General features: G+C 30.8%; 1 protein-coding gene across 14 annotated transcripts in view; it reads left to right on the plus strand.

The window, feature by feature from the left end:
* LRRIQ1 (leucine rich repeats and IQ motif containing 1) overlaps window positions 1-13,833 on the plus strand; it is a 119,207-nt gene that overhangs the window by 81,299 nt on the left and 24,075 nt on the right. For 10 of the 14 annotated variants that reach the window (XM_084514926.1, XM_084514912.1, XM_084514923.1 and 7 more), the window contains 2 exons: window positions 9,519-9,651; window positions 11,221-11,281. In XM_084514926.1, the coding sequence (XP_084371052.1) occupies window positions 9,519-9,651; window positions 11,221-11,281 (194 nt within the window). Of the gene's footprint in view, window positions 1-9,518; window positions 9,652-11,220; window positions 11,282-13,833 lie in introns of those variants that run through there. The other 4 variants (XM_084514916.1, XM_084514919.1, XM_084514921.1 and 1 more) reach the window with 2 other exon arrangements.

A 13,833-nucleotide genomic window follows, 5' to 3' on the forward strand; every position in this document is an offset into this window, starting at 1 on the left:
ACGTTGTGTACATCACATGTGTTGATGAACAAAAGATCTTAAAAATAAGTTCATATACTATTCAGATAACTATCTCGAGAAAACGTTTATTCTCAAGGGTAAACAAAATTAAGACTTTTTAAAATGTACGTTCCCAAGCTGTGATACACCGTTACATGTTTTTTGTTTACAGTACTTAATTTACATTAATTACTTGCTCACAAAATTATGAGATAATTATTAATGTCGTTTAAATCAGCTTTACTAACTTCGTGTTGCTCCTGATTAATGATTTATGTATTTATTTTTAATACTTGACATAGGTGTCTTCTTGTTACATATCAGTCCCAAATTGTTATTTTGAACCAATCTTTCATTGGGTTTGAATTTTTCTGTCCCAATCTTCTACTTTTAAGTCCTCCAGTATAAACAAAACCTACCTTAATAGTTGTCACACTCAATAAAATTTACTGTTTTATTGTGTTTTTTGCCCACCTCATAGGTAGCAGCACAGTAGTCAAAACCTCCTGCACTCATAGAAAATGTTCTTTTGTATTTATCTATTTTTATTTATTTTGAGAATTTCTTTGGAAAATCTGATATCTTAATTAATTTTGGTTGGTTTATTTAATGTAGGAAAGGTAATCCTCTTGTTTGCCCTCCATACAAAGTGATAATCTTTTCTTGCTTGAAAATTCTGTTTCATTAATGAGCAGTTAAGCACTTCTGTTCCTGTTCTTGATTGTTTCTGTCAGTTAATTTTAAAAACTGGGAATGTATAGAATTAAAATCTATCAAAAGAATTGTTTAAAAAAAATGTTTATACATTCCTTAATTTTCTCTTGAGCAATATAAACTCCATTTCCATTTTCTGTAGAAAGCATCCTTCATTAATGCATTTAATAATTCCAAAAGAAAATGAGAAAAACTAGAGGTGGATTCTTTACGAGTTAGATTTGGGTGAACAGATAGAAGGTGAATGTAGGCAGTAACCATAAACATAATAGGCTCAATCTACTTCTATCCTATTTACTCATAGTTAACTGAGTGTAGAAATGCTGGACATATCATTTCAAAGTAGTTTTTACTTCTTAATTTCTTTGTTTCTTCAAGGGACTTGACTCCCGAAGATATTTTCGTAACATACTCAAAATTTACTCCTCAGCAGACCTGTTGAAATTTGCTTATGCTGAGTGGCTGAAGCAGTTAGTATATAGTTTACAGAACACACTATTCACAGAAGACTATAAACAAGAATAATGTGAAGATACAGTGTAATGCTGTAAGTGATTGTAAGTAATGTGTAAGTTTATTTTCAGAACTCATAAAAACCCAAGTGGATCTTGAAGAGTGCTGTTTGCAGGAGGCACCAGTTTACATCAGGAATTCACCTCAGTGTGTTCATATGGCTAATATCATGCTTATAGTTCTCATTTTCTTTAGAATTCTTTTCTATTTTTTAGCAAGAACCAATCTAGTCTATCAAACACGAAACTGATGAAACTGTTTCATGTTACTTCCAAACCTATATATAGAAGAAATCTTTAGTGTGGCTGGGCTGAGAAATGTTGAAATGTTAATCTGTTGGGTTTTTTGTTTGTTTGGTTGGTTTGGTTTATTGTTGTTGTTTTAAGATGTAATGAGACTTTTTTTACCTTTTATTTTTTTGGGGGGTAACCTGATAAAGCAAGGATCATTAGTGGCTGTGGCAGTGGGTATTTAGATAGTCAGCTTTTCTTTCTGTGTACTCTCCATCTTATCCGTCATCTGTTGTTTTACACTTACTACTGAAGAAGTTCATCTTCACTATCACCACACCTTCTAAAATACAGCACTAATATGAAATTTTCTGGCTACAAAGATAATAATAGTACTGTTTGTTATATTAATATCACAACTATAATTGTCCAGATCTGAAGAGTATGATGTTCAGAGAGCCTTCAGTGCCTCTTCTAGTACAAACAAAAATACCCAGAACAACTGATATATTTCAACTGAGTGGAGTCAGTAATTATATAGCATTTCATTCAAAACTTAAATGGCAAAACATAGTAACCAGAATTAATTATCCATCAATATTGATCAGAAATACACATAACCTCACAATTTTTGATTGTTGACTAACTAAAACAGTGGCCAGGTCATGTTTTGTTTTGCTTTGTTTTGTCCTGCTTTTTCTGTGCTCTAAAATTCAGATGGCCTTTATCATTGACTGAAGTTAAAATAACCTTAATCGTATATTTGGTTCCAGTGTTAATTGACAGTTGTAATATTTTGAGTTTGCTACTACCTTGATACTAATATGTAAGAACAGTAGTCTACATAACTGTAAATGCAGAGGCTTTAATGGTACAAAATTAGTCAACTGGCAGAATTTGGTTCTGGTTTTTGAGTTAATTTTAAAGAAATAATACGTTTGTGGACAAGGGAATGTCATTAAATGTATTAGAGGGTGTAGGCCTTCATTAAACAACTGCTTTAATATTCCTTTATGTTTTCGTCCTGACTTTTCTAATTGACCCAATTAGCGTATTCCTATATTACTATATTTATTTGTCCTCCACTATTTGGTCACAGTCTTTTTCCCACTGACATCTTCAGGTCCTATCACAAGATTCAGTGCCTGAATCAGATCAGAACAGTAATAAATTCTGCAAAAAATAAAATCAGCAATTGCATGTGTGACATCTTCCTGTACACACCTCAGATTAAATATTTCTTTATGCTTATAAATCAACTCAGAAAAGTGTTGTATGTCTTAAGGAATGGCATGATATGAAACCAATTTTGTTACAAGGGAAATTAGAGAAGATAAATGAGAAATCATATTTAACATAAATGGTGGAGTAGAGAAAATAATGGCAGCCCATATCATTGTGAAAGTTGGATAAATTGCAAGGAACAGAGTTCATTCTACCTTGAAGTTGATGGCAGGTCAGTGAAGCATATGAAAAAAAAAAAAAAAAAAAAAAAAAAGGAAATCAAGGGAATGTTCCATGTCCACAAAAAAAGTGAAGGAGTTAAGCAATTTTATATAGAATGAAATTTTGTTGTTTTCAATAAATCTGTGTGATAGTGGGTTGCTGTGAGAGAGATTAAATGATCAGAAGATATCAGGAGAACCTAATCAGCAATATTGTAATACGAATAGATATAAATAACTTTAAATGAAGCATTTTAAAAGCATTTTGTTGAAGGTTAAGTAAGACTTGAATTTGTTTCAAGGTTGGGAAAGGAAGAAACTGACAATAACCAATAAGCTGTGTATAAAGACTAATATAAATCACTACTGACAAATAGTAGTGGTGGTGTATTATGCAGAGACAGGAACAAGCAGTGAAATAGACAAGAATGTGTGGGAAGTCCTAAGTATAAAATTCTGTTTTCCTTGAATTCAGAAGCTGAAATTTGTACAATTTCAGTGGTTTAGGAGTCTCAGTGAAAGTATTCAGCTTTTGCATAATCTAATATTAAGAGTTCAGAAAGATAACACGGGTGGGAGAGGCTGAAATATATTGAGTGAAACAGATTAAACTAAGGAGGTGAAGCTTTATTAGTGGTGCGAATCACCCTGAAATAGACCATAGTGTAGAACATAACAAAAAATAGAAATGAAAACAGGGAGAAAAAGGGCAGTCCAAAAACAGAGTATGGTCTAATTATATTCATGATTAGGAGTGTGGTAAATACCTGGATTTTGGAAAGGAAGAATGAGTGTGAGGGTGAGGTCAAGAACAGTTGCATGGTGAAAAGGAGATAAGTGCTATAGCAGATGAAGAGGTTAGAGAGGAGAAGGAGGTTTGCAGATAGAAGAGTGATATATTAGACCTTAATTATTGTCTGAAAGAATCTGAAATATCTGGTAAAACAGGGAAAAATATATTTTTTTTTTTTTTAATTTATTTCTTCCTTTCTATATTTGTTTTTATGATGTTTGAAGCACGTGTTCCTGTGGCTTGATCAGCACTCCTATATTCAAAACTCTTTGTGACATAAATGATAATGCATTTGTAGCATCAAGAATTTTTTCAGGTTGTAACCTCCTGGTATTTTGAAAAAATGTCTGTTTCATCTTTGATTCATCTGTGCACTCAGGCACTGCTATAAATATTCTCCGTATTTCATTCATTATGCCCCCAGATACGCTAATTACTTTAGTCAAAAGTTACTCAGATGGAAAGTAAAATCTAAAATTAATCTGTCTATGTCACAGACAAGATTCTTTATTTTTAAGGTAGAAAGGTGTTTAACTGTCTGAAAATTCCAGACCTGAGTTGTAGATAAAGAAACATGATGTGGTGATATTATTTTAATTCATATATTTATTTATTTTATATATATTTTTAATATATTTATTTTAATTTATATATTTAATTTTAAGTGAAGCAAACTCCACATCAGTTACTGCTACATGATACTAACAACTGTCTTGAAATCTTATAAATATTACTAATGTATACACTGAATACCTGTGTACATACTAAAGACCACTCTAACTACCATCTATTTTCTTAAAACAGTATTACAGGCATGTAGTGGTAGCTATGTAATACGTAAGTGAATGTAGTAACTTCTGACAAAGTAAACTTCTGAGAAATGCATTAAGTTTTGTGTGGGTAAAGAAATTCTCTTTACCTACATTTCTCTTATGTTCCAGTATAAATTTATGAGTGTTTATGTTTGGTTATTTGTTCTGTTGTTTGTTTGTTTGTTTGTTTTTTAAGTATTTTGTGGTCTGTTTCCAAATTCTTCAGTTTCTTGCCTTAGTATCAGAGTTATTGCTTGTGTTGTAGCTTTCTGTTCTGTATGTATTATACAGATTGTGACAGAAATAATATCTTTTTTTTTTTTTTAATTATTATTTTAAAGTATGGAGAGGATGAGATTAAAAGATGGATTTTAGGTCTAGGAATTTGAGATTTTTTATTATTATTTATTAAAACATTATAGAAGCTATGAGAAATAGTAAAAATCCTCAGTGGGTATGCATCATTTTAATTTTCATTTGGAATAATGTATTTATAGTTAGTACACTTGCATATAGGCTCACATGCATGCACTCTCAGAATTTATATTGCTGACTGCTGCTAATCTATACTAGAATACTGACAGATAAGAAAAAAAATCGATGTATTAATAGCATTGACATTAATTTTATATCCAACTCAGCTACTTAATTCCCATATTAAGAGCACCATTTCCAGAATACGTATTGAGAAAATTAAGTCTGGTCACAGATTTTTTATATTAAGGGAGGAAAACGTAGAATACTGAAGAAATTCCAAGACTTTCTTTTCACATTATGGGTCTTAGTTTCATAGTCTCTAACTTTATATGTATTGTACTCTGAAGCAAATTTTGAAGTGAATTAAATACCCCTCTAAATTCAAAATTTAACTGTAGATAGTTAGCTACAGTGCAGACGTCACATGCTTTTCTGTTTCAAGTAACGTATGTCGTATTAAAAGTAGAATATTTATCTTCCCATCATCAACAAATATATTTGAACAAAAGTCAATGCTGAATTAGATGCCTCAGCACCCCTTTGCATAAAAATGACAAAGAGTTTGGGATTGAGAACAGTGAGGATCAATTTTTTCTAAAAATAGAATCTGAAAATGCAGAATCTGAAAAATTTCTCTGAATGTAGACATTGTGTCACTATCTTTGGTATACTGGCTTGCTGTTAATAGCACACGGCCTTGCAGTGGAGAACGTGAGTATGAGGGACTCCTTAGGCAGTGGGAAACATGGGTTTGGGCCTCATGAGATTTGAATCTCAAGCTTTTGCATCCCAAACTATTCTCTTTGGGGATGTTTCAACCCCCTTTTTAAAGCTGACTGCTACAACTGAGGGCACAAGATACATCAAACTTGAAGAAAATCCTGTGAGAAAAAAGCCTGACTTTATCTAGAACTTAGAGCACTTCACCAGCAGTAGTTCACAGATTCTTAGTACTTCTATAACTAACTTAATAGATTATCCAGAGATGGTCTAACATAATATATGTAAACAGTATCTATATTTTAAACTGAACATGAGACGTGCTGTCTCAGAGCATGCCAAGCAAACAGAATTTGACAGACTGAGGTTGACATTTTTCTGGATCCAGAAGTTCAGTTTATTATGGGTTGAATAATATTCATGTGGATTTGGAGACCTTGGAAATAGTTTGTTATTTTCCTCTAATGTTTAGTTTCAAGGACATTTCAGATGCCCAGGTTCTTCTGAATAGGTTCTCTCTACTTAGGTACTCAAATTCTGCAAGAAAATGGCAGCAGGTTCCCCTGAAAACTGGTGGAGTCTGACCTAAGTGCAGAGCATGTGTGTGGATTAATTGGTAACACTTAAAAGTCATTATTGCACAAATACCAAATGTAAGACTATTCCAATTGTAAATTACTAACTTGTGTTGTTTAAAAAAAAAAAGTTTGAAAACTTAGAAATAATAATCTAATGTGTGTACACTAATTTAAATACCTCTGAGATGATTTTTTTTCTTTAGGGGGTTCTTCCTTCTTTGATGTATTCCTTTTTTCTTTGATATTCTAAGAGTTGTCTGGGTTTAACAATTAAAGATTATAGGTCTGATCCATTTCAAAGTTGCAGAATGCTTACAGCTCTTATGAACTTCTGTGTAATTTGTGAGTGTTAGTACTTCTACAAAATCATGTCCAGGTTTAAAAAAACAAAAACAAAAACAGAGCCCTAATTTAAGAAAGCTATCAAGCAAATGCCTGTTAATGATAATGATTCCCAAGATCCTCCAACACATGATGTTCATAAATGGAACAGGAAAGTGGTAATGTTGTGTTTTAATGCATAACAGTATTTTTTCATAAGATTTATGTTGTTATTAAAATATAAGACTATGGATATGTTCCAAATAAGAAAATAGAATACTGTTTTCTACATTTTTGGTGCACTTTTCTCTTGATCACTTTCTCATTTCAATATTTTTTTAAAATATTAGTATGAATATATATAATAAAATTTTAATAAAAAAAATTTCAAACAGAATTCCATTAGAAATTCAAACTGCAACAGAGGTGAGTTATATGCAATCATTTGAGAAAAATAACTTCCCAAGTTAAATATATATTTTAGTAAGTTTTATTGTAGCTTATTTTATGTACATTCTCTTTTGGCTGCCATTGATACACAGACTTGGACTCTGGCCCCAGGAGGCTGGAGCTGCCTGCAGAGCTCCTGTGCAAGGCACCTGGCGGGCCAAGTGTTGGACTCGATGATCCATGTGGGTCCAATATTCTACTGGGATATATTCTATCATATATATATATATATATATATATATATAATGTTATATATGTATGTATGTATATATATATATAATATTTGTATAATATTTATATAATATTATATATTATGTATAGATTATATGTGATATCCCAATATTCTATTGGGATATTCTATGATTCTATGATTCTAATATTGGTTTTAAATCCCTATGTAGATTTGCCTTATAATAGAGGAAAAGGGCAATGTTTGAGCAAATGCTTAGTTAGTACTGATCATTTTGCTAGGAAGAAATAATTCTCCTGAGAAATATGGGTAATACTGAACCAAACTTTTCTGTAAATATAAATTAAGAAGGAACGTAAAGCTAATGTCTTGGGGAATTATTTCTCACTAGAAAACAAATGTTCACTACAAATGTTCAAAATTTAAAGGTTGGAAAGCTGTACTGCTGAACTAGGAACACAGGAAAAGAATATCATAAACCTAGGAAAGAAGTGGTTCTTGCTGTATTCAAGGAAGGTGATGAACTCTGTTATTATGACTCTCTATTTTAATATTTGACAGTGATCCAGCAGGTCACTGCTTGATCTTTCTTAGGCAGACCTCACAACCATATTAGGATAATTCAGTGATGCTCCATCTAAGCTTTTCATTTTCTGTTTTCCTGATAGTATATCAGGAGGTACATGAGAGTCCTTTACAACAGCAAATAATATATTCTTCCATCTAACTTCTAGACTGTCTAACTACTAAGACATCTATGACTATGAATTATGGATTAGACAATTGAACAAGTTCAGCCCAAGGAATAGATTTAATTCAAATAGACATTCCCTATACTGAGATAAATGAAGAGCTCAACCAAAAGACATTTTTATTTCAAGCTTTTATAAGCAGCTATGATACTTTAACACTATTCCTTTAAAGCTAAAAGATTAAAGCAGTGAGCATACTGCAGAGCCAGGTAAAAGAGAACTGAGAAACAACAGTTTGCAGCCCGTGCAAATGAAATTATAATTTCTATGGAAGAAAATAATAAAATTATTACAGATAATATAGCAGCCCTCTGACAAAGTCTATGAATAGCCGGTATCTGCAGTTCATATTGTCAAAACATGAATGGCAATAAAAGCTTAAAATAAAGAGTATAAGGAAACCATTCACCTTAATTGTGATACTCTATGCCGTTATAGTGATTGATAGTTAAATCATTCTTAGTGAGTAAATGGGCTTTATACAAAGTGGAATAACTTACATACTTTGCTGATTCAAGTGCAAGAGATCCACCCCTACAGTTTACTAAATAACTTCTAATCGCTGCTAAATTCACTTGTCAGGAAGAGTAAGGAAAATCTTTGAAAGGGAAAAAAGCAATAATCATCAGAAAGCAGTAAGGTAATGTCTTCCGAAGTGAGATTAAAGAGAGAAAAAAGGCAAAACCAAACATTAAATAAAAATAAAAAAATAAAAATAAGTGTTCTGATGTCTCATAAATGATGTCTCTTGAGTCAAAGGTACCAGGCAGAAAATAAAAAGTTGTTCATGAATGTCCACATGCAGCAATGATGCTTCCTCTGCAGGTTCTTCCAATTCTGACATACTCTTCCTTATGCTTCAAAACATGTCAGGTACCCACCAAAGTGTTCCCAAAGACTGAAGATCCTCCAGAGTTGTGCAGCTTTTTGTTGTAATGTTGATGTTTTATTCTCTTAGAATCTCTTTCATGTGCCAAAATATATGTAATAATAAGATATGCAATTGCTTTGAAATACAATATTGGAAGCTGTCATTAAAGTATCACTAAAAGATCAGAGAAATAGGATTGCCATGCATCCACTTTTACATATAATGGCAAGTTTTTACCTTATGTATTGGTAAATAGAATTGTAATTGTAAATTAATGTGTATTTTTATCCATAGAGACGGTAGAGTGAGCAGCATTCATAGATGTTTTGACAAGCAATTTATCTATATTTTTCTATATACATTTCATTAAGAAGATACTTATTTCCCAATAAAAATAAATTTATTCAGAAGGCCTCTGTTCAATCCTAAAAAAGAAAATAAACCATGTAATGCAAAATTAATTTTAAAATATTTCTTAAATATATCTGAAGAGTAAAGTATTGTGGAGTCAGTTGGACTCTGTAATAAAATAAAGTAATTGTGGCTTTTCTTTTGTAAAAAGCAGTATTCTTTGTGTTTTTCAGGGGAATCATTTACAATCTGATATTTTAAAATAACAGCAAAAGACAAGAGTATCTTTTTTCCTCCCCAGGTGAAAAAGAAGAATTTTCTCAACTGGATACTACTTTAGATGAAAAATTGCAAAGGAGGAAAGACTTTACATACCAATGGCTTCATACACAGCTTTCGGATTATGAAGCAGCCAGTTCAAAAAATACTAAGAGGTGAGGTAATTGCCTTTAAATTAGATTTTTTTTTTTCTTATTGTAAATTTATCTTGTAAAGTGAAACCTAGGTTAATAGTTCTAAAACAAACATGACTTTGTAGATAGCACACAGTACACTATACTTCCGGGTCCCAAACACAGTACTTTTTAGAATTATTTTAGGCATTGAATAGATACTTCTTCTACAGTGATAGTGGTATGATAAACAGTGCAGGACTTTATGATAAAGTATAAACATAGGTTTATGCAAGCAAAGTTTTTGTATTGTAACTAGTATAGGAAAAAGTGCTTGTTCTTTATATACCTTGTAACTTTATTGGTATGTATTACAGTTTTATGTAATTACATCAACTGTAACATTACCTATATTGTTTGATTCAATTAAGGAAGTAAAACACCCACTTTTTAACTATATGCCATGTATTAATATTTTGTCTTCAAAACCTTCTTTTACATCGTCATGGTATGTATACTTCAGTAAAATATAGTAAATATGCTCTCAATTTTATTTCGGTTATTAAACAGGTAAAATATCAATACAGTTAAAGAAAAAGGTAATTTTATTCCCTAAATGAATGTTAAAAGACTGAGTATATGTTTCTCATATACTTGTCAATAAGTGCTCATAAGCTTGTCAGTACAAGTAACTGATACGTTAGTGAAACCATTAATGGGCAGAACAGACAAAGGCATCTGTAATAGGACTAAACAAGGGGTCGATAAGCAAGCAATGGATTTACTATAAGCATTTTAACTTGACTTTCATTAAAAATGTATTTAATTCATAATGAAATGGACTGCATATTGTTACATTTTACATGGGAAAATATTCCACATTTCTAAACTATATCGATGACTGAAGGAAGTCTATGCAGCAAATATTCTTCAGAAAATATGTCAGTTACGTTCCATAATAGGGAAACACTACAAGAGCTTGTTTAAGATATCTGTCATGACTTTTAATTCGAATGAAAACACTGGAGCAGAACATGTAATGATGTTTGAAAGTAAGAAGACACGGAAATTTGTAAAGGCTTTTTTTTTTTAATGTTATTTAAATATTACTTTGTTACCTCTGTGGGTGTGTGCTATGCACTAATATTTGTACTGGTATTTTTAGGATTATGATACCATTTATGCATGTGGCAAAATTCCCACTGACCTACACTGGAACATCACTGGTAGACTATTTAGAACAGCTGATACATTTATGCAAGTGAAAACAGACTAGTGTGACAACTGATTTAGTCAGAATTTATGTCAGTACATGCAAACAGACGTATTGTATTTATTGATATCTACAGTTTGAAATTAGTGTTTTATGATTAATAAATTAATATTAAAATAGTAGTTGTTAATAATTTATTAATTTTAATATTATGTACTATTAATTGTAATATTAGTTACCCTGATACTTTAACATGTTTTAACCATGGAATCATTTTAAATGATGTCATTGCTACTTAGCTACATCTGAACAGGAATGTTTCCAGGATCAGATCCTCACAGGTATTTTAATGGTATACAGCAATATTTATTAAAACTTCCATTTTACATTTTTCCCAGCTGTTCTTTTTTGCCTGAGTTGGATCCTGTGATCTGCAACAGTGGACAAGTGCAACTTGTGGTAAGAACTTGTTTCCATGTGGAATTTTGCAGAATTCAGCTAAGCCTTGATAGTGTTTTCAAATGCATATTTGGTATAAAAACAACCAGGAGCTTTTTTTGATTGAATATAATTCTTTAATGTCATCTCTATTTGGCAATCAAGTCAACCATTGATGGAGATCACAGGAAGAGTCAGGCACAAGAACCCATATGTGTACATAGGGTTCTGGTTTCATAACTTGATACTTTTGTTTGTTTGTTTGTTTAAGATATCAAATATAACTGTTTTTAAAGCTTCTAAATCAACCTTTAAAAAGATTTTAAAGCAATAAATATGGTTCAGCACCAATTACATTATTGACTGAAAATGTATTTTTGTCAATCAGACAAGTTTAAATGTTGTTAAATTCTATGTTATATACCTAAATCATTCTAATATGCCCACAGTGTCATTTACCAAAATAAAGTTACTTATTTATTAATATAGTAACATTATTAAAAATAGTGTAAAGTCAGATTTATTTCTACAATTTCTTTACTATTTTTTTTCATAAAATGGTCTCTTGTCTTCTTGTGATTCATTCTTTTCTTTGCAGCATTAAAAAAAAAAAAAAGTATTTTCTAAAATGGGTAATTCTGTTGGCTGGCAGGAGGCGGAATACAAATGATTTAACAATCTGAAGATTTACTAGTTGAAAAGACTTAGTGTTAGAAAGACCCAAATGTTCCTTTGGTAGTGAGCCAAACTGGTATGATACCAATTTATAGTGTATGACTTCATATCTTATTACCAAGTTAGCAATATACTTGTTGACGTAATTATGTGGGGGTGAAAAAAATAAAATTAAAAACAATACAGAATTTAGCTTTATATGGAATATCAATTGTAATTTTAGTTATGATGGAGCTGTACTTGATTCTAGTGTGTTGGTTGCAAGTATCTGTTTACACATTCCTTGTGTCCATCTGTATCTGAGGTACAATGAAAACCTGAATTTTATTGTATTTATATAGATACATTTTCATCTATTGATTTCAGTTAGTACCAAGTATGAGAACACAAGTCTTGTGTATTTATTTTATGTCTATTTATAAAGTATGGCAACATGCTTTGTTGGTGTGTTTGTTTATACTGCTGGTATTGAACTGATGCTCATATTGAACTGCATTGAGCTACTTCCAAATTAATTCACATCAGGAACTGACAAAGTCTGTGTCTTCTATTCACATACAAAATATAATATATATAAATATTTTTTATATATATATATATATTTATTTATATATTTTTATATATATATGTATATATATATATTTATATATATATAATATTTTTATATATAAATATATATATTATATTATATTATATTATATTATATTATATTATATTATATTATATTATATATTATAATATATTATATATTATATATATATTATAAATATATATATAATATTTATATATATATTATATAAATATATAAATATATATATATAACATATAAAACAAATTTCCATAGTTCCATGATGTGACATGCCTCTAAGATTACATACCTTACATACCTGTACTTGAAGCAATCTTGGCCCTCTCCAGCACCTATATTCCTTGGTTTCACCAACTATGCAATATGTGTGTTTTGGAAATGCTTCTTTATACCCTTCTAAAATTCATGATTGAACAAATGCTCTTAGAGTTAGACATTACTATTGCCATTTTCTTTAAGTCGGGTTTTTAAGTCTGAGATTTCTTTAAGTCAGGTTTTTCAAGTCTAAGATTTTTCTTTGGTATGATAACTGTGCAATTCTTAGGGTGTTTTTTTTTGTTTGTTTGTTTGGTTGGTTGTTTTTTTTTGAATGTTCAGTGGCTGAAATCATGAACTGGGTGACTTCTGATGGGGTTTAGATGCAGCAGAACTAATAGTTATTTGTTAGATAAAGTCTAAAAAAGTAATTGCTCTGATTTGAACAAATCATAATCTAGTAATGTTATCTAAATTACACATTATATAATTATCAATAAGCATATATGCACATAGGTAGATTGTATCCTATTTACAGTAAGCAGTTCTGTCCACAAAATTCTACACCAATCCCACAACAGTATTATGTGGTGTACCCACATAACAAGCAATGTTATGGGATTGTCTCAGCCTGTGCCATGTTACACAGCTGTTATACATAAATGAAATACTGTGAAAAATGCAATAGGTCAAAAAATAGAAATAAAGGAATAAAATATATCTCTAATGTAGAAAGCAGCTTTATATAGGCAGTGAAATAATAATGTGGTTTATACACATAGATGGATGGAGAATTATGTTTTAAAAATGTATATATATTTTGTTAGCTTTTGAAGTTTGAAATGTGAAATCTGAACATAATCCTAATGCTTCTGCAAAGTAACTCAGTTAAAAGCTACAAAATCATGACAGTAATTAAGTTAACATTCAGCAGTAATCATTACCAAAAAAGTAGGAAAAGTGCTGGTAATTTGAAAGAAAGATGAAAATATACATTCACCAAATCAAACACAGAGAGAGAGAGAGAGGGAGGGAGGAAGAGAGAGAAGAAAAG

Source organism: Aythya ferina (genome assembly GCF_964211825.1).
Source record: "Aythya ferina genome assembly, chromosome: 1".
Lineage (NCBI taxonomy): Eukaryota > Metazoa > Chordata > Aves > Anseriformes > Anatidae > Aythya > Aythya ferina.